Source organism: Crocodylus porosus, unplaced genomic scaffold (genome assembly GCF_001723895.1).
Source record: "Crocodylus porosus isolate Cpor-Errol unplaced genomic scaffold, CroPor_comp1, whole genome shotgun sequence".
Classification (NCBI taxonomy): Eukaryota; Metazoa; Chordata; order Crocodylia; family Crocodylidae; genus Crocodylus; species Crocodylus porosus.
Window position 1 is genome coordinate 17,850,740 of NW_017728907.1, and position 27,277 is coordinate 17,878,016.

A 27,277-nucleotide genomic window follows, 5' to 3' on the forward strand; every position below is an offset into this window, starting at 1 on the left:
GCTGCAAGCCTGCTCCATGCCTGCCATGCTTGCCTGCTCTCTAGCCACAGTATAGGACAGGAAGGAGTGGGGGAGGGTCATCCTTCCACCCTCTAAATCACCCTGCTGCTGCCCATCAGCCCTTGGATCCACCCTCCACCTCACACGCAGCCTTTTCACCTCCAGATCACTGCCCTGCCACCCCAGTCACCCCAAGGGCAGTGGCAGTGGCAGTGGCAGAAGCAGGAGGGGTTCCTCCTCCTTGTCTGCTTCCAGGGTCTCTGCAGTCCATGCCACCACACACCTAGATGCAGCCCCCACTGGGCCTGGTAGATGCCTGGCAGTTCCCTATCCCACCGTCCTCCCCCCAGTTCAGTTGTAGGACCTGGAGCTGGGCATGCAGGAGTGGCATCATTTCCGGGGACCCCAGGAGCAGCCAGGGAGAAGGAAACCCCACCACCAGTAGCTCTGTCATTCTCAGTCTGATTGGAGCATCAGAGCAGTGATCTGGGGGTGGAGGAGCCGATGGGAGGCAGAGGCTGTCATGGCATTACCATTGCAAATCTCAAATTGATATGCCAGGTGAGAAATATATTTAAGGATGTACATGGCTGAGAGTTTTATCTCAGAAGAGACATGAAAAAAGAGCAGAGCTGAGATGACCTAATGACCTAGGTGTTAGGTCAGATCACAAAGGACCTGATCCTGTGAGGTGATCAACTTTCCCCAGGTGCTGAGTTCCACAGAAGTCAGCCTTGTTTGTGATCAGGAAGAAAAAAATGATAACAGGTTAGTGGTAACTGCTGCTTCTTGCCTGTCTCTTAATGATACTGACTTTGCTTGTAATTCCAGGTGGCGTGGTCCTCAATCCATCTTATTATGGCATGCCTGGCCATACCAACACCATGGTCCATGAAGTGGGCCATGTTCTGGGGCTCTACCACGTCTTTAAGGGAGTGAGTGAGAGGGAATCTTGTGATGATCCCTGCAGGGAAATTGCACCTTCCATGGAGACGGGAGATCTCTGCGCTGACACAGCCCCTACCCCCAAAAGTAAACTCTGCCATGATCCAGAGCCTAGCAACGACACCTGTGGCCAAGCTTATTTCTCTGGAACCCCATTCAACAACTACATGAGCTACACAGGTAACAGAAGTCAATGGATGCAGCTTTTTCTAGAAACTCAGCACATGTTTCATTCCCATCAGTCTGGGTGGTCCTTTCATTCCTTGCTTATTTCTTTCTGGTTGTTGGCCCCTCTGGGTATCCAGACTAGAATCTCATCTGGCATAAGATCAGCATTGGGCCTATGCCATTTATGCCAGCTAAAGATCTGGCCTAGAGTGTGTTGGCAATGCCTGGTTGACATCTGTGGGGTGTTTTTCCCTATTCTTGTGTGACTTTCTGTAGACCACTGGAAGTGGCCTGAAACCAGCATCTTTAATTCAAGGCATTCAAACCCATCTTTAAACCATCTGTAAATGAACCATAATAAGTATCTGACATGCTGCATAAGGGTTAAAAGAATGAACCTAAGGGACTTGGTTTCCGGAAATGTGGTGCACTGTCACACATCAATGATTTCCATTGGAAGTGTGAGCAATCAGCACATCTGGAAATCAGGCCACCCCTGCTAACAAGGAGGCCAGACCCTTGAGGATGATGCTTCTTTAACCTCAGCCTCTATCAGGGATTATTCTGCTGACATACAGTGGTGATGCAGTGGTATAATACTTGGGTAAGTGCAATAGAATTTAGTCCTTGGGACTCAGCGGAGACCACTGGAGTTGTGACTGCACAAAGATGATGATACAAGGGATTCTGGATATACTGAGCATCCATGCACTATTGTCTCACTACACCAACTCTCCTTCTTTCTCCCTGAGGCTCGCGCCATGAAAACACAATGTCTAATTCTTCTGAGGTTTCCAGAAAATGATGGCAGCTCCTTTTCTGGAGATGCTTCCAGTAGTTAAGAATTGAGCCCATCTCTCCTGCTGTCAAGGCTGGTTGCACAGATATGTGTGGCAAAAACACTTCTTTTCTCCAGCTTCTGTCTGTGTAGATCAGAGGTGGTTAAAGCATGGTCCATAAGTCAGAGGGCGCCCAGGGAACTGTGTAATCTGACCCATAGGGTTTCCAGAGGGTGTGGAAATGTGGTAGTGCGGTAAGTGGAGGTAGCTTTCATTGCCACAGTTCCTGCTGCCACTCATCCTACCACTACATTTCCAGACGCGAGAGAACCGTGACCCTGTATACCAGATTAGGCCCTTGGACTGACCCCAGGTGCTGGGTTGGACCTGTAGACTGACCCTGCACACTGTATTTGCCCTGTGGACCGGCTCTGTGTCACTCATCTAGACTAGTGCTGTAGACTGTATGTTCCTTGAGGCAAGGACTAGACAATCACCAGATGTGTTCACAGCACCTGGCACAGAGACCCTGACCTCAGGTGCCACATCTAGGTATTTCTGCAATTCTGATAATAACCAAGGGCCAGATCCTCTGCTGATATGAGCAAGTGTATCTCTTTTGACTTCAGCACAGTGATTCCTATTTACGTGAGCAGGCACACTGGAGGAAGAATAAAGGGAAAATCTGCGCCAATATTTCCTGTCTCCAGAGAACTGTTTTAGTTTTTCAGTTTGTTAAAGTCCAAGGCTAGCTCTTGCTCCTCCAAATTCCCATTGATTCAGGATTTGTTCTTTAAATACTGCCAAACTAGACTGAGAAGATCTGGGGCAGAGGTGTCATTACTTTGACAGGCAGCCAGTTGCAGGACTGGCTGTGTTACACCCTGTTCAGTGGTTAGGCACGCGCCCAACTGACAGTAATCTGGTCTAGGGTACCAGACAGTCAAAAAGGGGTGGTACCCCTACACACCACCCACATTGCTGTGCAGTGGACAGGATAACTTCTGGTGTTCCCCAGCTACCCCTGAGGGGAGGGTCCTGGCAGGGTCATGCTCTCGATGAGGCCGTGGACTGTAGGTTCAGCTGGTGTGAATGGGCTTAGCCCCAATGCAGCCACTCCATCAGCTGTGGCTTTGTCTCTCTGCTCCCACTCTGTACTCCAAGGAGGGGACCTTTGGGATGTCTGGAAGGCAGGTCATGCACTGTGGCAAACATGATGCCTCTTTTACATGCATCAAGGTCTGATCCGAACAACTGATTTTCTTTCTTTCCTTTTTCTTTGTCCCCCCAAAACAACTCCTTGCTGTGTAGTAAGCTCCTTTTATTACGCTCTGGGCTCTAATGCAGTGTGAGTTAAGGAGGACCCTTGTAAACAACCATGCTGCTAGGGGATTTGCGAGGCCAGCGGCTGCTGAAATAGTGCCATCTTGTGGCAGATTTGAGAAATAACAAGAGAGGAGTCTTGTAGCGCAAGCCACTAGGATTCCCCCTAGCCATCCAGCCTCCTCTGGTCCTTCAGAAGACTGTTGCAGTGGGGTTGCACTTCATAGCAAAGGTTACGATAATACTTGTCACCTGAGGATCTCAACACATTTCACAAACAGGTTTCTCCCCACACTCTCTTAGCCTTTTCTCTTTTCTTCCAGATGATGACTGCACTGACAGCTTCACCCCAAACCAGGTGGCTCGGATGCACTGCTATTTGGATCTGGTGTATCAGCAATGGAGCCAGAGCAGAAAGCCCACTCCAATCCCCATGCCTCCAATGGTCATTGGTCAGGATCAAGACTCCCTCACAGTGTACTGGCTGCCTCCCATCAGTGGCATTCTCTATGAAAGGTAAGAGGTTTCATGCTTTGCCTGCAGGAAAACCAGTGTCAACTGAAATGCACTAGGGAAAGCAAGAGTCTCTGATGGCTGGAGACCTATTCTGTAGTTCTACCACTGAACGCCCCCTGTAACTGGATGCCTAAATAGCCATGTGTTCTTATTTCTACTGCAAAGTGCCTGACACTGTTTATTTGAACATGGTTCCTGAGAAGAAGGCACCAGACTGGGGAATTTCAGAAGTCAATGAAGGTGATGAAGATGAGTTGGCATATCCTTCAAACCATGTGCCAGCTGGCACATTTTGCCTGGTTCTTTTGTGTTTGAATAAATGGGGAGCAGAGAGCTATTCATGCAGCTGCCTCATAGAAAGGGAGGAATGAGGCAAAACCCTTCCCAACTGTGTCCGCCAAAATTGCACATATAGCTGCGTATGTACCACTCTAATGGCCATGTAGGCCTATGGGTTGAACAAGAGCCCTCCAGAAAACTTTCCATTGTCAGGGTGCTGGGAGAGAAAGCCAAAGAGATTTCTGCTGGCAGAGATGATGCCAAATGCAACCTCAGAGCACAATCATGGAATAAAAAATGAGCTTCACTTAGCACGTATTGTATAAACTAGTGATTTACAAGGAGGAAATATGGTCTTGTGGTTAAGGCACAGGACAGGGAACCTCAAAATCTGGGTTCTTTTACCAGCTCTGTCATGAACTTTTGCTGGGTAACTCTGTGCATGTCAATAATGTTTTCAGACATGAGTAACTAAATTTAGGCACTTATACTATATGCACACATGCATGCCACACAACACCAGGTGTTTTTAAAAGTGCCCTATGTTGCGTTGCGTACATTTGCATAAATAGTGAAATGCACGTCAGTGCTGAGAAAATGGTGGTAGTGCACTTTTGAACTACTAAAACACATCGAAGGTGTTTTAGTTTCAAAGTGCACTGCCGCCATTTTCTTAGCTCTGACATGCATTTCATCATTTATGCAAATGTGTTCTCCACTGACTCTATTAATCAAGTCTACTCCGATGCACTGGATTTCCGGCATGTCGGAGCAGACAAACATACGTGTATAAATGCCCCCAAATGCCTAGCCTGGCAAAAAGCCGGACACCCACAAATCCCATTCATCTTACCCTGTGGTTGCTGCTTGAACAATTAGGCCACTCATATTTATCAGTGCCTAGGTATAGACTGCGGTCCTGAAATTAGGTAGGTGCCTGTGTTTATGAATCTGGACCATATCAAATGAACATCCATCTGCTTTTGAGTTCCTATATATTTAACACTGGGCACATCTGCATGTGTCCCTATGGCACTGTTGTTACTGTGCCGCCATTTAGGAAGCACTAAATAAGAGCGCAGTAACAGCCCTCACTGCACCGTGCCAGCAGCACACAGGTGTTTTTTGCTCCTGTGTCACCAAACCAGTGCACTATACTGAGGGAGTGCATTGCTACAGTGATGCAGCTGCGGTGTTACGGTTTGTGACTGCCGACACTGCATCACGTTGCTATGTCACCATAGCTTCTTATATAGACATTCCCACTGTATATTGAACTATGGGCCTAATCCACAGCCCAGTGAAGTCAGTGAAAAGATTCCCACTGATTCTCATGAACTTTGGACATAGCTGTATGTAGTCTTCTGATTATTAATAGCCAGGCAAATGCTCGTACAAGCATGAGAGTGACTCTAGCTAAGGCCCTGATTCAGCAGTCCATGCCCATTCAGTGAACTGCTTTCACAACTGCTTAACTTCATGCATGTGCTACTTAAATCCCATCAACTTTGATGGGTCGTAGGTACCTACTTAAAGTTAAGCACAAATTCAAGTGTTTAAGTGAATGGGGTACACCAAAGCACATGCTTATATATTTGCTTGAATAAATCCTTGTGGATATTCTCTACTTGTGGAAGCTGTGATTTGCAATTGGTGTACACCCATAAGATGTTTGGAAAAGAATACGAATAATACTTTGCATTTCTCTGACAACTACCAACTGAAAGTCCTTTCCAAATATGAATGAAATTGCACATCCCTCTAAAGCTATTTTACAAATCTGTTCCCTTCCAATTCAAAGAAAATCAATGGCTGAGGACTTCCTGGACAATCACAGAATACTATAATCAGTCATATGCTGCACCAAATGGTATATACACAGTGTTTTGTCAGTGCTTCTAAAAGTGCATATCACCTAACCTGGGCTACTCTGAGCTACTAGGTGGACTTGGGTAATCAAAAGAATGGTTCTGATAGGAAATGACTAAGCTTATGATTGAAAAAGATATGAAAGTAGAAACATAGGACAGGAAGGGACCTGCTGGGCCACCAAGTCTCGTACTCTGCCCATCACAGGCAATCATGCCATGTAACCCCTTTCATTTAACTCACCATGATCCATCTTAAATCCAGTTAGGTTCTTTGCCAGTGCTACAGACCCATCCATACCAATCAAAGGGAATATTTTACAGACTCCTTAAAGCAGGGAGTATTTTCTCTCTCTCTCTCTCTCTCTCTCTCTACTGGTGAGATTAATGCTGCCCCAGTGGTTAATATCATTATTTATTTTTATTATGGTGATCCCAAGAAGTCAGAATTGAGATCCTTTGTGCTGGGTCCCATACGCACACACACACAGTGAGACCAGTCCTATCTCAAACAGCATGGAGCCCAAATTAACAAGCCAAGCCAAGGGGTACTATCATCTCCATTATACAGATGAGGAACAGAGGCAAAGAATGTTTAGTGCCTTGTCCAGGGTCCTACAAGGAATTTGTGACACGACTGAAGTCAAAGCCAGGTTGCTGCAAGGCCACTCTATCTCTCTAGCTTTTTCCAGAGGTTACTTTAAGCACATGCAGGTCAAGTGGCTGACCGGAGGCTGACTTCTTTGGGGTTCCCACAACTCATCCAAGATGGGGATGAATGGAGGAGAATCCAGACTGTAAATGGATGTTTCTTTTTCATTTTTCTCTCACTGCTCTTTAGAGAGCCTGGCACCCTCTGTGGAGACTGTGCTGAAGATGGGACTTTCAGCCAGTATGTACACGAGGCCTCTTCCCCTCGGGTCTGTGACTCCTCCGGATACTGGACCCCAGAGGAGGCAGTAGGTAAAGTGCTTTGTCTTTTCTATTTCACTTACCACAAGGAAGTTACAGCTCTGACTGCAACTTCTCTAGATGTTTTGGAAGTCAGTTTTCTTTGCCCAGGATGTTAACTGGAGATACCAGTAAATGGGAACAGTTGGGATGCCTAAATCAGTGGTTCTCAACCTTTTTGGAGTTGGGGCACCCCTCCATAACTTTTTTGTATTTAGCACCTCCCTGGTTGAGAACCCTTATTGTGCTGCCTCAGAGCTTCTCAACCAGGCTGCCACCACAACCAAGAGGAACTATCCCATGGGACAACACCTCTGTTTTGTGGAGGAGCATGCAGGGTCATGCTGGAAAGGGTTGTGGCAGAGTGGGTGCTTTTGGCTGCTTTAGGTTTATCAGATAACCCTAATGCAGGCAGGACGACACACTCTTGCCCCAGCCCTTCCTAGTCTAGCTCCACATGAGGTGCACAGGGTAGTTTCACTTGGTTGCAAAAGGTACCAAACAGGCACACACCCATGCATCTCCCATGGATTCTGTGCAGACATAACACTAAACCATTTTAAAAGCCAGGGGGCATCTTGCTGCTATAGATTGCATGACTGTTGAACCAGTGCAACTGCTGTCTCTGTCCACTCATGTACTTGGAATAGTGGAGCCAAATAAATTACAGTACCGAAAGAGGAGAGCCAAATAAATTGTTGGGGAGCTGTATAAAACAGGTTTAAAGTTATAATGGTTTAGCTCCTACTTTGAATGCCTTAGAGATGGCAGGCAAAACAGTTACAGCAAAGTAGCTGTAAAGTGTTATTACTGTTCATCTGTCTATACTTATAGCTTGCCGCAGATGTGAGCACTTGAATGGCATATACCTGAAAACTGGCTTCTTTTACTTCTGTGAATGGGAGGGATGCTCAGCATGGACCCTCATGCTGAAAGTGGGCATGGGTTGCTCACAAAGAACCTAAGTTGATTTTTCTCCCTATCCCAGGTGTACAGTTAGAACTGCTCGTGGCACTGAGATCAGCCACAGAGTCCTCCTGGGGCAGTGCATGCGTTCATTTGTGTCTGTACGCACAAGTGTGTCTGTGAGCATCCAGACAATAGCTGAGCATGGGGAGATGTCTGGAGATGTGGAGGTCTTCTGTTATTTGCATTACTGTGTACACTATGTATTTGTGGCAGCATATGTCAATATATGTTTCTAAGCATGTATGCTTTGGCCTGTATTTGTGATTATAGTGAGCATGTGTCTGTCTGTATATACAGATATGTCTATGGTTCTATCAAAATGCACATCTGTGTAAATGTGGTATTATGTGTACACTGCTCTGTATAGTATGTGTGTTTTTGCCTGAGTTATCATACTGGTGCAACCATGTTTGCACAAACATGTTTGGTACAAGCAGGTGTGCATAAATCTGTGCATGTGTTCACACTTAGAGGATCTTTCTAACTTCCTGCCTGCTGGGATCTCAGGATTTGTGCATAGATAACCAAGTGTGTCAAACATTTGCATGCTCCATTTTGTCCTCTGTGGTATTATTTATGTGTGGTGTGTATGCACACATATATGTGTATGTGTGTACATACAGCAGTAAGTTATGTAGTTTGTATCTGCACACAAGATGTGTGTGTATGTGCATGCATGCATCTGCACAGGTGACCAGTGATAAGATGCATGTACCTATAGAGGATCGTATCTCTGAAGTAAGATACCCTGCTCCTTATAGGGATCCTTATTTTTCCTGTGTCTAGGGCCTCCAGACGTGGATCAGCCCTGTGAGCCCAGCTTGCAAGCCTGGAGCCCAGAGCTCCACCTGTATCATATGAACATGACTGTCCCTTGCCCTCAGCCTTATGGCTGTATCCTGGATCTGCATTTCCTGCATCCTGTTTACCCAGATTCACTTATGCTCTGGACCACATACCTCTCCACAGACTCACCCAAGGCTCTCTCCAACATTGAAATCTTGACGGAGCATGGGGAATCTGTGCCCTTGGGACCCCTGGACACCTTCTGTGACATCCCTCTTACCATTAAGCTCAACATCAACAAGAAGGTATCTGGGGTAAAGGTCTATACCTTTGATGAAAGAATGGAGATAGATGCTGCTCTCTTAACCTCCGTGCCTCAAAGCCCTCTTTGCTCCAACTGCAAGCCTATTCGGTACCGAGTCCTCCGGGACCCACCATTTGCTAATGGGTCCCCCATTGCAGGGATACAGATGCACCGAAAGTTCACTGACACGTGAGTAGCAAGGTTGATTCATCAGAGGCTATGTTGTTTATGGGGGTTCTAGTTCTGATTGTTGTCCTTTTAGATTCATTGGTCATTTTAGGATTGAAATGTTTGATCTCACAAGTGGACTCTGTATCCGTCACCAGAGTTTGCCTTAAACACCCAAGTGCATATAGGAGTTTCATGTACCTAAATACTCATCAAGATGAGCCAACTGGAAGGAACCCCTTATCTTTGAGGCATTTCCCAGTTGTGTAATGAATGTACAAGTCATAAAGAGCAAGAGGCAATGCCATGAGATGGTTTGAGAGAAAAGTGACAGGCATTTCTGTATTACCTGAGACCTTCCCCTTATAATTTCTGCTTATGGCAGTTTAGACTGGGGGGTAGGCATATCTGTATTTTTGTTTGTGTGTTTGTACACAGACTGCACTGTCAGATATTCCTAAAGCTTGTATCCCAGTACAAAAAGAGCTTTTAGACCTCATTATCTGACTTTCTGCACCGTACAAATCAGATAATGACTCCTGCAGCAAACCCAAAAACTCTTGGTTCAGCTAGACAACTGTCACACTGAATGTTTTATTGAAACTTTTATAATACTAAAGATGGGCCACAACCCATCTCAGACCTAAATAGTGCTAGACTTTGGGTATGTCAGAAATTAGAATCTAGATTGGGATTTGCCAAGCTGTCATCATAATGGGCCAAATCAAAAGTCTCATTCCCAGTACCCTAAACTTTTGAAGGAATTCAGAACCCAGATCCAGATTTGAATTGAATCCAGATCTGAATCTGCAGTTAAGTGACTACAACAACAATGGTGGCTGGCAAGGCAAACTTCAGTAAGGCACTAAGGACCAGCTGTTCCATTCCTGAGGCTCTTTCTTCACTCCCACCCATACCACTTTACCTTTTACCTGTTTCCTTTTCTCAGTCTTCTGCTTCCTTGGCTATCTAGCCATTGGGTAAATACTCCTAAAGCACCTGAGCAATTCAAGAGCCAAAGTACCTGTATCAAAAGTCACTTAGGCACTTAGAAATCTAATTCCCTTTGAAAGTCAGTGGTTCTTTGGTGGTTTAAAAAACTGTATCCGTTAGTTTTGCAGGATATTCTTAGTCACATTCCTAGTGCCCTCTGCTACACGCACATAGAGTGGCAGAAGGGTGTTGAGAGTGGGTGGAAGGATATGCAGTGTGGGTTTTAAAAAGACTGCAGCATTCATTGAACACTGCTCCCATTGTGAGCTCACGGGGAGTTTCATTACTGACATTACTGGGTGCATAATTAGGCCAGTACTAAGCACTATTGAAAATCCTATATGAAACCTTTTTACAGAGCTCCCAAATCATCTGCTGTGAGGAAACAAGCTAACATCTTCTCTTCATCAGCAGCTCTGGGAAGGGAGCAAATGAGTCCAGAACTTCACCTTTGGCCAGGTGTACGCTAGATCAATGAGGACTGTGAAAAGCTCTCACAGCCTCATTGACCTCTTAAGCTGGCAAAAGTTCAGGTAGAGATGCAGCTATACCCATAAAAGAGGGCTTCTGCCAGGTTAGCTTCTCTCATTTGAGGAAGTGGCATAACAATGCCAGTAGCAAAACCTCTACAACTGACAAGTGCTGTGATTCTAGTAAGGGACTCTGTTCATACAGCTGTGCTGGCACAGCTACAGTGGAAGAGGATCTCTAATGTACACATGTCGCCTGGTTTCCCACCTGGTTGTGCAGCTTCCACAGGGCTGTTATCTTTCCATTCTGCCTTTGTACAGAGCATGTGAGTCCCAGGGTCTAAAGCCAAACCCAGTGTCTCTCATGAATCTGTTGTAAATAACTACAAATAGACTGGTCTTGCTTAAAGCTATTGCTGTCTTTCACAGTTTGTTGGATTCCTCTGTGTTTCTGCAGGGAAGTCATACCAGGCGAACTGTACCGCTACCAGATCCAGGGGGTGGCTGGGACAGCCGTGGGAGAACCCTCACCACCATTAATCCACATTCATGGTGCTCCTTATTGTGGAGATGGAAAAGTGACCATGTAAGTATAGCATTCCACACAAGATAGAAAGTTATTTTTAAAGAAGTCCTGTTAAGGAGGTTGCATCCTAAAACTAAACCAAACCAGCCTAATCTGCCACTCAGATACACTAGATTTATACCATGGAAATGCCTCTAGACTTGGTGGCTCCCAGCCAACCCAGCTAAACTGATGATGAAACCCAAAACATTTAAGCAGGATGAGGGATAACAAGTTGGTCCATTTCTGAGCCACCCATCATGGCCAGCTCTACATGGTTGTAGTCAGCACTTTCCACTATCCCATCCTCACATCTCACCTGGATCAAGTCAAGTGGTAGAACATGCTCGGCAATGACTAGGGTCCCTGGTGGACAAGTTTGTATTCCATCTCGATGCCATTATCCACCAGGGAATCTCAGCTGGAGGCTCCTTCGCAAACCTGTTGCCATGGGCATGTATCTGGTGTGCTTCACAGACACCCCCAACACCTGTCTCTTCTGTGAGCAGAGGGAGACCCTGGCTCACACCTACCTTGAGTGCACCAGGCTACAGCCCCTTCACTACCTCCTTCAGGCCCTCTTGTTGAGGTTCTGGCTGCACTGTTCTTCTCACCTGGTTATTTGTGCACGCCCCATCTGTGGCCCCACACAGTTCTAGGACCTTCTGGTCAACCTCCTCCTGGCCCTAGCCAAGCTAGGCTAGCCATCCATCTCACCAGGAAGGAGGTTCTAGCCGGGAGGGCCCCCAGGGACTGTGGGGCTTTTCTGTCCCTGCCCCAATCCTGTCTCCAGGCAGAGTTTCACTGGGTAGTGTCCACTGGCTCCTTGGGTTCATTCATGAACCAGTGGGCACAGTCCAGTGTGGTCTGCTGTGTGCCCCCCCCCCCTTGGTGCACTCATTAAACCTATGACCTCACTCCTGTCTGGGTTGTATTTTGATTTGTCCCAAGGAATTGGTTGTTTCTTGCCCAGTGGCGTCCCTTCTAACAGAGACTTGCAGCATTTCTTAGTGGGCATTGGCCTGTAGTCCCTTAAGCAACACATAGGCCTGTTGCAAAGCTTCATTATCTCCAGGAGTTAGCGGTGGGCCTTGAGAGGTGTGGAGTTGGGACATGGATTTTGATCTGAACTTCTCCCAAAGTTGGCAGGTGCTTGGATCCAGGGTTTTGGTTATGACCCATCTAATTACAATAAAGTTTCACAGTTATTAACTCCAGATGGGATCATTGTGGCCATTGAGTCTGATTTCCTGCAAAGCATGGACCATAGAATTTCACCCAGCAACTACTGCATCAAACCTGGAAACTAATGGTTCACCTGGAGCATATCTTTTAGCAACATAGTCTTGATTTAAAGACTCTTCAAGTGATGGGAAACTTACCACATCCCATGGCAACCTATTCCAATGCTTAATTATCCTCCATGGTAAAATATTATGCCATATTTCCCATTTGACTTTTTCTGACTTCCAACTTACAGTTTTATCAGAACCATTTTTTCAGTGAAAAACTCTGCATGAGCTTTTCACTGAAAAATATGAGAAATTGTCAGTGTTTCTCTCGCAGCTTTTTAAAATCCAGTCTTCCCTCACAGCTTTGTGAAAGCAAAAGGAAAAGGATTGTGCTGGTACAGGAACCCCAAGGGGGAAACTGATTAGAAACAGGGGTCTATACTTTCAGCTGGTGTAATCTGGTCATGGACTCCAGTGAGATAATAACCACATTAGCCCTGATATCCAAGTTGACTGATGTTGGAAAGATGGAACAGGCAGAGTAAATGGGAATAAGCAGCTGAGAATGTAACATAGTATAATGTTACTGATCTCAGGTGTAGTTAGGAATGCAGTTTGGGGAACCCACTTTTAACAAATCTTTCCCTTTAAGCCTTCACAGTGATATAACACAGGTGGGCAAAATGCAGCCCGGGGGCTGGATGTGACCCACCAGGCCATTCTATCTGGCCCGCAGTGCCCCTAAAAAATTTAGAAAATTAATATTTATCTGCCCCTGGCTGCCTATGATGTGGCCTTCAATGGCTTGCCAAAACTCAGTAAGTGGCCCTCTGCCCAAAATAATTGCCCGCTGCCGTAATATAACAATAGAAAGTGGTTCAAGAAACTTGCTAGGTCTTTTTGATGATAATGTGAACGAAGTTACACTTGTGTTTGAAGGCTGCTTTTGAAGTGACGTCTTTGTGGATCCATGTAATAACATGCACATTCTTCCTGGTATAACGTTTCCCTTAGTTTTGCCATCAGACCAGCTTTTGCAGTGTAGTGGCAGGCTCTGCTCTTGGAAACTGTTTTCTTGTTCTTGTAAAGTACAGGACAGAGTTTTTTGGAGTTGTGCCCTTGCTTGCTTATCTCAACCCTCTCTTCTCTCACCTCCCCTTCTCCACTTGCTACCAGAAAACCTGCTGCTTCCCAGATGTTTCATGCACAGAGCTCTGCGCAGCAATAAAGGCACTTCTTTTGGACCGCAAAAAATTGGATCTTTATCCAAGCTGCTGTTTGCAGCCATGAGGTGCAATGTGTGCTTGGAGCTATTGCAAAATTTTCCAAGGGCATGGAGCTTTCTGGTGTTGCCCTCCAAATCATCCCCACTACAACTTGTGTTCCAACCTGCAGGAACCTGCAGGTTGTTACACCAGAGAGATTTCCTGCCAACTCCACCTTTCATCTTCTCCTCACTGCATTCACAGTTCTCCAGCAACTCTTTCCAGATGTGTCTTCAGCACGGATGGATCTAGGATTTTGAAAAGGGAGGTACAGGTGGTGTGGCACTTCATCATGTATAATGCAACATATTTTTCTCCAGTTAATAAGAAACTAGAAGCTTTACTAATATGCTAGCTGCCTAGTGCTGCTTTAAATCAAAGCAGAAACAAATATAACTTTATTGGAACGTGCAGTAACTTGCTAGATTATTGGCACATCTACATGAGATGCTGGCTGTGCAGTATCCCATGAGTACCACGCAGTAGCATTGCATGGCAGGAAGCATGATGTGACACTGTTGCACAATGGTCATAAGATACTGCGCAGTCAGCTTCACAAAACTGCTGTTCCTTGGTGTGACTGCACAGTAAACCTGGTTACTGCACAGTCATTTAATACCTGTCTGTACAAATATTAAATGACTGCATAGTAACAACTGTGCAGTCATCATCTTGCATAGACATGGCGTATATATATCAAGTTTAGAAAACACAACAACCTAGGCAAAAAATAGTCAAAAGATTATTAGTACTGTATTCCTGATAGTTATATGTACTCTGTTATTTAGCCTTCTTGAGTCTCTTGACAATGCATCAATACTTCATTGTCAGTCATTTTCACACCTGAATTAATATTACCATTGCTGAGTTAAGGTTTTTAGCTAGATCTAAAAATGGTCTGCAGGGTTGTGAAATAGAAGAGAGACATTACCAGGAATGCCTAACAGATAGTAAAATTACGGAAGAACAGATAGTTTGAATAGATCATAATGAGCCATGAAGCCAACTGACTCTCTCACTGCTGCCTGAATACCACTGCCTCTCCCAAGCAGTTGATTTTAAGTTTGAGTGGAGCAGGAATCATAGAAAATTAGGGTTGGAAGGGACTTCAAGAGGTCATCTAGTCCGGCCTCCTGTTTAAAGCAGAACCATCCCCAACTATCCTCAAAGGGATCAAGGGAGGACATGCAACTGTACCATGGCAACCCCTTTGGACCTACTCCTGGGCCTTGGTAGCTGCCCTTTCACACAAAATCCCATCCTGAAACCTCAGGGGAAAATGGGAATGGGAATGGTGGGAAATGGGAAACCCCTCTGCCAATGGGGTTTTCCAGCCCTTTACCCCCTGACAAAAGTCAGACTCTGCTTTCTCCATACACTGTCATCCCATGGCCCCATCCATGAAATTTGACTCAGTAGTAGCTTTTAACCATTGAATCATTATCAGATTCCAGCCTGAAAGTAGTAGGCAAGGGTGGTCTTAATGATTCTTGCTGACATTCTCCTAGGAGCATGGATGAGGAATGTGATGATGGGGATCTGTTGGATGGAGATGGCTGCTCTAGGACATGCAAAAAGGAAAAGGGCTTCAACTGTGTTGGTGAGTTCAGGAAGATCACTCTGTCAGGAGCACAACTGGGATGTAGGTGATCGGGGCTTAACCCTAGAGGTTCACAACCCAGGGGTCAAGAGGCCAAGGTCTGTAAGCCACCAGGATGTGGTTGGGCAGGATACTACCACAGAGTCTTGAGTCGGGAACAAGGATCCAGACTGGAGACACTGGCTAGGAAGTTTGGAGTATGCAACTACGGCTGTGAGGACCAGGATGTGGGAGATCACCAAACTAAAGCCTGGAGGCAACTGTCAGAAGTCAGGGGTCTAGGCTGGAACACGGGTCAAGGAGCTGGCAAGGCAGTCTGGAAGCAAAGGCATCTGGGCAGAGGTCTGGAACAAGGAGGCAGCCTGCAGGAGCCAGAAACTAATGGGGAAGAACCAGGAACAAGGATGAAGCCAGGAAGCCAACAAGTGGGACTCAGGGACTGGGAAACTAGGACCCAACAGGCAGGACCCAGGACAGTAGGGACACAGAGTCAGAAGCCCAAGGGTAGGCAGTGGCATCTATTCTCGAATAACCTGCTGGGCACTAGAGGACCTGCTGCTTCAAGCAGCTAATCTCACCCATGCAGGCAACCGGGGCCATCTGGGCGTAGTTAGGCTACTGTTAGCCAGGCCCACTTGGTAACCAAGGCCAGCTTAGCCTGCTTGCTGCTCTAACTCCAGATACAATTTGCCCTGCCCAGAAGTAAGACTATCATGTGTTCAACATTGGCTGCAGAAACTGGAGCACTTTAACCTGGAGGGCCGTGTCAGCTGGGGCAGACCTTTCACCTTACCCCTTCTGTCCAGACGCTGCAGTGACACTCCTCTGAACACCTAGTCACTTGGCCCATTACTGCAGAATATCTGTCTTCAAGCTGTGCTCCTGGGGCAGTTTACGGATCCCATCTTGTCCCTGTAGTGTAGATTCCATCCGACAACAAGCCCAGATGCTGCTTGCTAATCATAGCCCAGTCCAGACATGCTGAGCATATCCATGCTGTTCTTACTCACACCCATCTCTTTAGATGAGGAGTGTTAAACTTACCCTCTCTGGGCTGGATCCTTGCAGGTCAGATCCTTGCAGATCAGGGCTCCTTGCAGGTCAGATCCGGACCTGGCCAGCAGCAGCTGGGCAAGCAGCAGTGATGGCAGAACCATCATTCACCCTCCAACCTCAGAAAGGCATCTCTAGCAGGGCCCATCTCCCAAATTGTGTGATAAGCCCTACCCCTTACACTCACCCTGCCCCAAAATTCTTGGGCCCACCAGGAGCCCCGTAGGCACGGGCAGTATGTTTGACATCCCTGCTTTACACAATGAGACCCAGGTTCTGTGCAACCTTCTGTCTTTGTTGTTCCCAGCAAGCAAGAAGGTGTTGACCTTTCTTCCCTGCCCCATGTTATATCATCCTTGCAGTGAGCTATTGTCCTTGCTAGGACCCCCTGCCCCAGCAGAAGTATCATAGATAGATGTTGGGTTGCATCTGTATAAATTTTGTTGCCTTTGGCCCCTCTGCAGGAGAGCCGAGCCTGTGTTATGTCCATGATGGTGATGGAGTGTGTGAGCCTTTTGAGAGAAGAAGCAGTATCCTGGACTGTGGCCTTTACACTCCCAAAGGATACGTGGATCAGTGGGCAACACAGGCCTTTGCCTCCCACCAAGATGAGAAGTCATGCCCTGTTTCCATAGTGACCGGAGAGCCTATTGTGAAGGTAAGAGCAAGGTATTTCCTTATATCGGTCCTATCATGGGGAGAATTCCCAAACCTGACATGATCTTACCCTAACCTTCCTGGACTTGCTTGTAGAGCATTTCTTCCAAAAGTCCCATGACCCCTCACCCTCGCAGCAAAGAGATTATCAGTAATCTGGTGATTAATAATTGTCAGTGGAACCTGGGAAAGAAAAACCAAACAGCAGTGCTGGCCCTGTTATGACATGGGCTGAACTTTGGTCTCCTTTGCACTGCTTTGGGCCTCCGTAAAAGGTGACATGATCAAAATGTGACTCCAGGAAAAGGGTTTTTTGACCAGGAGCCATACAGTTAGCCCTGGAATCCTCTGCCACCAGATTTTATTGAGGCCAACAGCTTTACAAAGGATTCAAAAAACTGTAGTGACTTGGGAGGGAAATTCATCCCTCTGCAGAGCCAGCACAAGATCCATGCACTACTTATGTTCCACTTCAGCCCTCTTTTCAGCGGTCTATAGGCCTTGGGCTGCCTGTGGCAAAGGGCCTAACATAGCTAGCAAAACCTTTTCCCATTTGCATGTTAACACGTACTTCACATAATGAGTAATTTACAACTTCCCCTGAAGCTTCCAACACTGGCTGCTCTGAGACGGGATGCCAATCTAGATAGAGCGCTTGTCTGGTCTGGAAGTTCCTGTGGCTCTGTGTTCCTCTGCATCTCATCTTCTTAAATGATATATTGTCTTCTTAATTTGTAAAGTATCCTTTGGTCCTTCTCCGCATGTGCCAGTGTTTTCCTGAACAGTAGCGTGGCCTGGCAGATAGAGCACTGGGCTGCAACTCTCTTCCAGGCTATGCTTCTTGCCTGTTGAGTGATCCTGGACAACTTGTTTCCCTGCTGTATGCCTCATTTTTCCTGTGTGAAATGGAGATAATGCTATTGATGCCCTGTGTTAAGTGCTATTATTGCTTCTTATATTGACCTATCAAGAGCAAATTGGATGCTTATCTTGCTGGGATCCTATGACCCCAGCTGACTTCCTGCCCTTTGGGCAGGGGGCTGGACTCAATGATCTTCTGGGGTCCCTTCCAGCCCTGAAGTCTATGAAATCTATGAAAATCTATGACCTGTAAAATGCCTGGCGCTTTGTTGGAGCAGTCATCATAGTCATCAATATCCAAATATGGATTTCAGATAAATATAGAGAATCACAGAAATATTTCTTATAAAAGGGATAAGGAAGTGGGGAGTTAGCTTGGAGACAATTGCTGAATTGCAGTCCCTTGTTTCCCTGTTGCTCTGAACTGTCCTCATACAATGAACAGGCTTCTTGAAACCCAATATTCCTTAAGTCAGAGGAGTCAAAATTTTACACTGAGTCTGGTGTAAATCAGTGTAGTGAATAGGACCAAGCTGAACACCTGGCCCTGGATATTGATTATTTGGAAGCTGGTTCTGTGAAGCTATTACTGGGTCAGATCCTCAGCTGGTCTGAGTTGCAAACCTTTCCACGAAATTAATGGGATTATGCCAGCTGGTGGCTGGACTCCATTTCCTAGCAGCTCCTGCATCCGGTTGCTGAATACAGTTTCCATGGAGTAGGGCAGCCTAGGATCTTACACATGCTGTCACCAGTGCAAGATCCCGGGCCTGGCCCTGGTGACAGCATAGCCTGGAGCTGGGGCAGAAAATCTTTTATTATGAAGTTGAAAATCTGTCCTTTCCAGGTATGCAAATCTCACCTTCAAGATCTGCTGGAGAGTCACTCCCTTGCTGCTTGGTTCCCCTGCACCCCTAACCAAGAGGATATGCAGAATGAAAATGGAGAGAAAATGCTCTTTGATGATGAGAGAGTTTGGCTCAAAGTAAGTGAGGCTATGTTGTCAGGGCTGGAGCGAGCTTCCCTATATTTGCCCTTTGTTTTCATCAATGAAGGCCAATATCCCTGCCTTGGAGTAATCATGAATTATCCGTGACAAGACTCAACAGCATCATACACGCGTCAGATGCATCTGTGGGTTCTACAGGTCAGTTGTAGGAGCCCTGTGCCTGTACTACTTGTATACCTTGCTTCATCCACATTATTTGAGCCTGTTGCACCCACCTGTTCTGAAGGTTATCAGGATGTGGATTTCTACATGGAGAACCATATCTGAAAGAGAAGCCTTCAACAGTGATTAGGAGATGAAAAAACCCATTCCTGGCCATTTTCTGCTTAGTGCAATTAACTGTGTCCAGAAAGGGTGAAACTATGATTTTTTTTGTGTGTGTGCTGGACCAATACTAAGGTAGATTATTCAAGATTAATAATAGTAATTAGTCTTGGGGAGCCTGATTCACCACTGGCTTGCCCCACTGGGTGCAAACAAATGTAGCAGTGTTTCACACTCAGTTTTCTCTTGTTCTGGTGTAAATGGCAGCACAATGCATGCTATAACCCTCAAACCCTGTATACTCGGGGAAGGCTGACTGCTTTTGGGAGTTGAACTGGTTGGCCTGAGATTCCTAGTTATTCAGAGATGAGTTACAGAAGAGGTGAGTCAGACCCTTCTTTGGATCTGGGCCTGAGTTTCTGAGATAGCTGTCCCTCTGTCCATATCAAAGTTTATCTATGATGTACTTCAGGGGAAAGAGCTGAATCTTTTCTCTTTTCATTAAAAAAAGCAATTAATCAGTGAAGTGACTCCACCATGTCATGCAGCTTGAACCCAAGAGAGTGAATGACTCCAAGTTGTTGTCTTGTGCCCAGTGAATTCAGCTGAGGACATGAATCCATATTTATGATCTCCCTCTGTTCCAAATACAATATGCTTAGCTCACAATTTAACACATTTATTTTTCCTTGGTGCTGGCCGTATAGGCTGCATTGTGATAGCCACGCTGGGGGTTTCTTGCCTATTTTTCCATAACCAGAAATTCTGTCATTTGGAAGAGCTCTGGATACTATGAATGAATGTGTGAGGTATGCCAGCATCCAACCAGCTGCTCTGGGCCCTATTCTGCCAACTAGATGTTAGTTGCATCAGAAGGATTTGAGTAGAGAAGACACAGAGGGCTGATACACTGATTAGGGAGATAATTTTTTTATAGTGTTGATTTTTTTGACCGCAATCACAGTTCAGTTTTATGTGACTGTTACCTCGTATTATCTTAAAGATGCTATTTGTCTTGTTCTCTTTGCACAGTTTATTAGGGGCATGTTGCCCTGGGTAGTTGTAGATTGTCTATTTTGTTAAGGCATTCAGAAGACTTAACGAAGCATCAAGCATTAGCCTTTCTGGCTCCTCCTGTATTCCTGACTTTCTCTGTGTTTACCAAGATCTTTATTTACCTAGTCGTCATTCTTACCTGTCTGCATGCTTATATCGCTCCTTCTGTGTTTACAACAGTGCAAATACACTTCATTTCTTCCACTTCTAACACGGAGGCGGAGAAGCCTATCTTTGCTCCACCTTGGTGAAAGCTCACGTTCTGCTTCTCACCAGGGGTTAAAACATGTTCCATTTTATTGGAATTTGTGGTCAGTTCCCTTCCTCCATGGTTGTTTATATTAAAGACTTTCATTACTGGCTCCGCAGGCTCTCTTTAGGAGTGCTATTATTTTCTGCCCATAAAATTATTTATGGACTAGTAATAAATACGCCCATTTTCTTTCTCTTTTATAGAGTTTGCTTGATTGCTAACAGATTGGGTTGAGAAGACAGATTCATGTTCACAAGCACATATTAAAATGTATGTGCCCTTCTGTGCAAACACAAAAAGCTGTTTACACTCACATACCTATTTCACTACCACGGGTACTGCCCTCTACTTACAGGACCATGGATCCTTAAAGATGCACCTGTTTTTTTAAGGGCAGTACAAGTCACATTGCTAATGAGATGCACGCTTCCATTTTCTGTGTATTCAAACATTTTCAATAGGTGGTGCTAAAGAGCAAAGAAATGATCCTGCCTGTAGATGAGCGTGGGCATGGCCATCCATCGAAACATGCAAACGTCCATGCACCTTAATGAAGCTCCCACAGTGCACCTCAGTATGGCTAGTATATCGCAGATGGGAGTCATTTATGACTTTAAGTGTTGGAGCACTTTGTTCTCTGTTTCCTACACTTTGGATTAAGGAAGGATTCAAAGATCATTAGGAATCATGTTAGAATGTAACACAGAAAGTTAACAAGAGAAAAAGACTTAAAACGTGGCCAACTGTGATCCAACATGTAGTATGGAAAAGGAAGCATAAACAGGGAATATTTAGTCAGATAAGCCAGATTCTGTCGTTGGAATTCGGTGCCAGGTTTTGCTTTGTCCCTGCATGGGAGTGCAACCAAGGGAAAGGAAACAAAGAGCTTCATCTCAGCTCATTTGGTTTGAATAAAGGATTGCCCTGATGTCTGTGTAACTGCCCTGTTCACACTGTCTGAGGATTTGGCTCTTTGAAGGGAAGTCATAATGAGCACTCAACATGGCCATGCTTATCTAAACTGTCCATACTTTGTAGGACTGAAACTCTCTGGAGTAGACATCTTTGTGCATTTCTTGGTAGTGTTCTGCTTGCTTTGGACGAGACTGCAAGTATTTGCTCCCCTTACAGGTAGCTTCAGAGCTCAGGCAGGAGGCAGAAATGCAGCCAAAAAAAAAAAAAAAAGAAATAATAATGGGAGAACAAATGTTAAACTGGAAATTAAAATGTGAAATTGTCCAACCTCAGTAAAAGCTGCATGTCTGGTTTTGTAAGAAGATGTTTTTGTCTGCACCAGCTCACAAGAGCTCTGTATGGAGCCTAGTGAGTGGCTGAGAAAAGTCAGCCTCACCCTGTGATAACTGTATTTCTGTCTAACATGGTGAACTGTACTGGGACCTTCTGGACGCTTGCCTATTGTGGGGCAAGTTATAACACATGCCATCCCTCTATGGGGTCCTCAGTATGGCAGAACAAGGGGGTTCAGCTGGTTAGCGGGAGCAGAGACGGGATTAGGGGAACCCATTCCATGGGCTCATGGCTTTTGTTTAATGCAAGGTGTAGCTCTGCTGTGGTTCCCACAGTGAGTGACCTATACTAAAGCTAACTAGGCCAGAGAAGAGTAGGGCTGGACCTGCAGTTTTAGGGCTTCAGTGTCCACCCTCCTTTGCTGGGGCAGTTGCAGAAGAGCTGCAGATTCCCGGAGGCCTCACAAGGACCTGGATTCCTTTCCTGGCTCTGCAGGCTCTTCTCTGTTTTTGGATTCCCTGCACCTTGTCCTTTAGGTGCCTGATCTGCATGGATTGATTGTGTGCTCTTCAGAACAAGGACTGTTTCTTAGTCTGTTTATATGTGGGGCCTGACATAGCAGAACCCCAGTCCAGCTTAGGGACTCAAGGCATCATGGTCACACACATTATTATATGTGAAAAGAGCCATGAGGCTACAGTGCAGGCCAAGTTTCTTCTCCCCAGCCCCAACACTGTGCTTTAGGACTCCTAAGCGCACAGCCTGGTGGGTTTGCCTCTGTTCTGCTAAATGGATTTGTCTTGTTGTGAAATATTGTTTTAACTCGAATCTGTTGCTACTTGTCTCCAGCCTGTTTTAGCAAGAGCATTCCATGGGGTGGATTTAGATCAAAGAGCATCTGAACATCAAGAGGTTTATATCCTCTTGCTTTCCAAAGGCAGCTACCGTGATTGATGCTCTGAGTTTTGCTGCTGTGCGCTGCAGCCTCCTAGACAAGTCAGGGGAAGTGTCGGTTTTTCTGCTAGACATTTCTTTCTGCCACAAATCTTTCACAGCCACTCTCCAGCCACTCAAGGGCTTGTGGGTTATTTTTGTTTTGTTTGTTTTTTAATGGAAGCAGTTCAATGGCACAATTTATAACTCTACCAGCCTGTCACCTCTAGGTTTCAAACACTGGAATGAGTTGTACCGTATAAAGCCAGATTGGAGAAGCCTGAAACTGGATTGTCAGGTGCTAGGATGAGTGTTGTTGAAGGTTAGGATTGAGAAAAATCGACAGGTCTGTCTGAGGAACCTAGGCAGGCTCAGCAAAGTTACTACAAGGCAAAGTTACTATTAACAGGCACTGGGAAAGCTGTTTGAAGCTTCCAGGTTGGAAAAGCAGGAAGTCTGTATGACTGTTTATTTGTCTGTTCAAGTAGGTTGCAAAGCAATTGCCAACATAACTATTTTTTCTTCACCACAATCCCTACCCTGCGTTTCCCTTCTCCTGTTGTACCTATTGCCCAGGTGTGCTTTGACAGACCCGGAGTGGCTACCTCAGTCTTTGTTTTCCTGGCCTCCGATGGCATCATCCCAGGTGACCAACACAAACTGACTGTGACTGTCCACCTAAGTGATGTGAGTGGGCACAATCACTCTCTGGGTGAGTGCACTAAGAACTGAGATGCAAATGCAAGCAGTAGTGTGAGGTCTCTCCCCACTTTCCTCCTCCAGGACCTTCTCTTTCTCTCTTCTTTGTTTCTTTTTTTTGTGGGGGGGGTTTCCTGGTTTGAAGGGAACTGGGGAAACAGGAAGGGTCTAAGGAGCAACAGAGAGGAAAGGGATAAAACAGAGCTCTATCAGTCAGCTTCTAATGGATGTACCAAATTGTCATGGGCTATTTGTCTGTGAGCTCAGTGGGAGCTGAGAGCACTCATCACTTCCTGGGAGTGCTCAGCACCTTTCTGGGCAGCATCTCACTCCAACTCATTCTTGTAGAGGGCCTAGACAGGCTGTTCTCTGTGACAGACCAGGAAAAGGACTCTGTTCAAGCCTTGGTCTCCTTTTGGTCACTCAATCTACTGTCCCATTTCTCTCAGCACCAACTCAGCCGCCTGGTTTTTTAACCCAAGTATAATTTTTAGTTAGCTTAAAGCAGAAGGATTTTCACAGAGCTCCCAGGCTGTGAGAGTGCCTCATCTGCTTTTTCACTGCAATGCTCCATTGGAGGAAGCCTGTCCAAGTTGCTTAGAGGAGATGGGAGACCACGCAGGCAGAACCCGAACTGTGGACTAAATCAAAGCAAGCTAAACAGTGCTAGCATCGGGCTAATGTCTTCTCTCTTGTTAATTCTTCTCCCTTAGGAACACATGAGCTCTCTTGTCAGAGGAACCCGTTGGTCATCAGCGTGACTCACAACCCAGGTTCCCTTCCCTATCGTGTTGCCTCAGTGCTGCTCAATTTCTCCTCCCCCTTAGTGGGTATCTCGGCAGTTGCCATGAGGACATCCTCCTCCTCCAGCACTTCCATTCCAAACACTTGCCTCCTGGAGCATGAGGGACATGGCTGTCAGAGACACAGGTACCACCTCTTCTTGCCTTCTGTTATGTTGCTGCTGAGTGGGAAGCCTTGCTTTGGTGGAGAGCCCAGCTCAGGAGCAGCTGTGTGGCTGCCATTCCTGTGAAGACCATACCTCCCGTTGGCTCATCCAGAGAGAAACACCTGGTAAATCCTGGGCTGACCACTCTTTCCCATCTCAAATTTTAAGTCCTATCCCAGTAAAGTAGTGATGCTGCATTAGTAGACTGCAGACAAATGCTGCCACTGGAGAGGTGTTCTACTCATGGTTGAACTTCAGGCCTGGTGTGGACCATAGCTGAAAGGTAGAGCAAGTTGTGTCCAGTGTGGCTCCTCAAAAGAGTAATAGAGATTTTCCCTAAATGCTAGCACTACACTTTGAACTCAGGCAGTTGTAAATTTTCATGCACATATACATGCATTCATCCTGCTGAAATAGCACATAACTACTCTTGGGCATTTTGAAGTCTGGAAGGAAATGTATTTAGTGAGGTTTAGTTTACTCTCTGTTTGTGTGGAAAGTTTGTTAGGAAGCTAGAAGTATTGCATACATGTTTGTTCTTGTAAGAGACAGAGACCATGACACAGAAATACAGTCCTCATTTCTGCCCACACAGACACTCAAGGATTACAAAGTTGAGCACTCAATAGTTAGGGAATATTAACACTAATATATGTTATTAGTGTATCCCTAATTCAACTCTTATGTGCATGAATTATGAGATGCTGTGTAATTACATGATCTCACACTATTTATTTTACTGGAGCCCTGCTGCATTCAGTTCTAGATCCAATACTTAAGCACATGTTCAATTTTTAAAGTCATAAATTGTTCCTGTCAGCTTAGAAGGAGCATCTTAAGCACTTAAGAGTTATGTAAAAGAGTTTGCTTTTAGCTAGAGAGAGCTCAGAGTGCTGAGTGCTTTGCATAATTTTGCCCCATACATCCTAGTGTCAGACACAACCTGCTGGTTAACAGGTCCCTGAGGAAGACAGAGCTGAAACTTCTCAAGGCAGCTTTGGCACCTGCTACTCATTAATGGAGAGGGTCTCTCCATTAAGCAGCCTGTTTTGGGGAGCTTGACAAGTGCCTCCTTTCTCTCTCTGCATGGGTTTGTGTGCCATGCTAGATTCCTCAACTATGTAGAGCTCTTCCCTAACCCTCACAACTGCTCATTTACCAAGTCTCATACTTCTTCAGTCACGGCCAACACCAGTAATAAAAGAAATACTGTAGTTTATCAGTGTCCAGTACTCCAATGCCTCTAACCTTGTTTGTAAAGGATGTAACTGAGGAGCAATAGTGGCAGAGTGCAAAATGTTCCAAGTCACACTGCAAAGGAGATGGGGAACGAAAAAACTGGAATCCAAGATAGAATAAATATATAATGCAGAAAGAACAAGCAGAGCAGAAAAACAGAACTGAGAAAGAAAGGTGCTGAGCTTTGTCCTAAAGGTGTGATGATGACTGTGATTGATAACAGTAGCCAGGACTGTGGAGTTTGGATCTAGATCCAGATCCCAATTCCCCACAGTTTAAATGTGTCCAGACCCAACATTTTAGTTCTACCACTTATTCAGATAGCATCCCGTTATGAGTATTGGATTTGAATCCAAGTTTCCCCAGAGTTTAGATTTAAGGTTTTACCTGTGTTCATCTCTCATGCTGTTTGGTAGGATTGTCATTCTTTTTTCTAATAATAGTATATGGAAGAATGAAATGCATACATGTAGGGGTGTGTGTGTGAGTGTGAACGAGTGGGGCTATGATCTGTCTTATATAGGCAGAGCGCTGGAACACACGAATACTTTGTAGCTACTGTTTCAGAAAACACATGATACGTGCAGCAAATAAAGCTGAGCTTTCTTAGTGAGATATGGATTAGTCGCCAAACTACATTAAAGGATCACTGTTCACCTGAAATCTAGTCAGTTTCTACTTGGGAACAGCTACTGACATGTACACACATGTACACCCATTAACGTGGCTTCTCAATCACACGTTCCCCATCTTCTAAGATATATTTTTCCATAGTGTGGTGGTGTAGAAGACCTACCCAGGCAAGATAGGTGGTGTAAAAGACCTATCTGCCTGGGTACAAAGGGCTTTCATATACAGAAAAACAACAAAAAGAAGACTTTTTTCCCTCTGATCTCTTTAAGGGCGTCTCAGGGTTATTTGTAACAATAGTAGATGCACTCAGGATAGAAATATTGTTTTAAATGATGTCATTTTTAAGTCTTCCAGAACTGAGATAACTGCAGAGACTGCATATAGTTTGTATACTGTATATAAGTTGATTTTAAAGTTGAATGGATCTCATTCTTACTGCCCACTAGTGACTTAGCATATCTACTTGCAGATCAGGGATTTGATTCCTCCCTAGCGCAAGTCAGCCAAAGTAAGTGAAACAACACAAGGCATGAGCTTTATAACTGCTTACAGATTGTAAAAAAAACCCCAAAACTGCACGTTACTTTAAATTTGGTGTGCCCCACACCGAGTGCAGCACATGCCCAGAAGAGGTACCACATTAGTTTGACCTGGCTCACCCAATGTCTGTATAGATCAGGTGCTTCAGCAGAGCTGTTTGGCATTTTTATCTAATAGATAATTGAATCAGCTTTAGATAAAAGTGCCAAAAGCTCTGCTGAAGCACCCAATCTATAGAGATGTTGTGGAGCCAGGTCTAAATAATGTGTAGACCTGCCTGTTCTGGTAAAGTGCCTTTTTTTGTTTTTATTTTTTCACGTCTGTGAGGAACCTATGAGTTTATATGCCATATGTTCTCACATACAATACACACTTTTTTCCATAATTTAGCTGCTGGTAATTGGGTGTACATTATAAGTGTGGAAATACAGTAACAGTAGTTTCTGTCTCTACAAGGGATGGTGGGAGGTACGAGGGAAGAAAGGGGAGGGAGCAAAGTAACACTACAGTACTGCAGGTGAGGTTGCCTTGCTGCTGGTTGTAGACATTTTCTCTTTCCCCCAGCAGAGGCTCTGCTGCAGAAGCTACTACACAGTTACTTACTGCTGCTTACCAATAAGGAACATAAGGAAGAATTTCTTTACTGTCTGAGCCCCCAAGGTCTGGAACAGTCTGCCACTGGAGGTGGTTCAAGCACCTACA

General features: G+C 45.4%; 1 protein-coding gene across 1 annotated transcript in view; it reads left to right on the forward strand.

Annotated features, from left to right (window-relative positions):
• The window catches only part of PAPPA2 (pappalysin 2), a 172,922-nt gene that overhangs the window by 72,070 nt on the left and 73,575 nt on the right, over positions 1 to 27,277 (forward strand). Inside the window, exons 5-14 of the mRNA XM_019530580.1 lie at positions 832 to 1,125; positions 3,539 to 3,731; positions 6,720 to 6,841; positions 8,585 to 9,077; positions 10,977 to 11,105; positions 15,090 to 15,181; positions 16,699 to 16,892; positions 18,600 to 18,737; positions 23,092 to 23,227; positions 23,928 to 24,144. Coding sequence (XP_019386125.1) covers positions 832 to 1,125; positions 3,539 to 3,731; positions 6,720 to 6,841; positions 8,585 to 9,077; positions 10,977 to 11,105; positions 15,090 to 15,181; positions 16,699 to 16,892; positions 18,600 to 18,737; positions 23,092 to 23,227; positions 23,928 to 24,144 — 2,008 coding nt within the window. The remainder of the gene's footprint in view (positions 1 to 831; positions 1,126 to 3,538; positions 3,732 to 6,719; positions 6,842 to 8,584; positions 9,078 to 10,976; positions 11,106 to 15,089; positions 15,182 to 16,698; positions 16,893 to 18,599; positions 18,738 to 23,091; positions 23,228 to 23,927; positions 24,145 to 27,277) is intronic.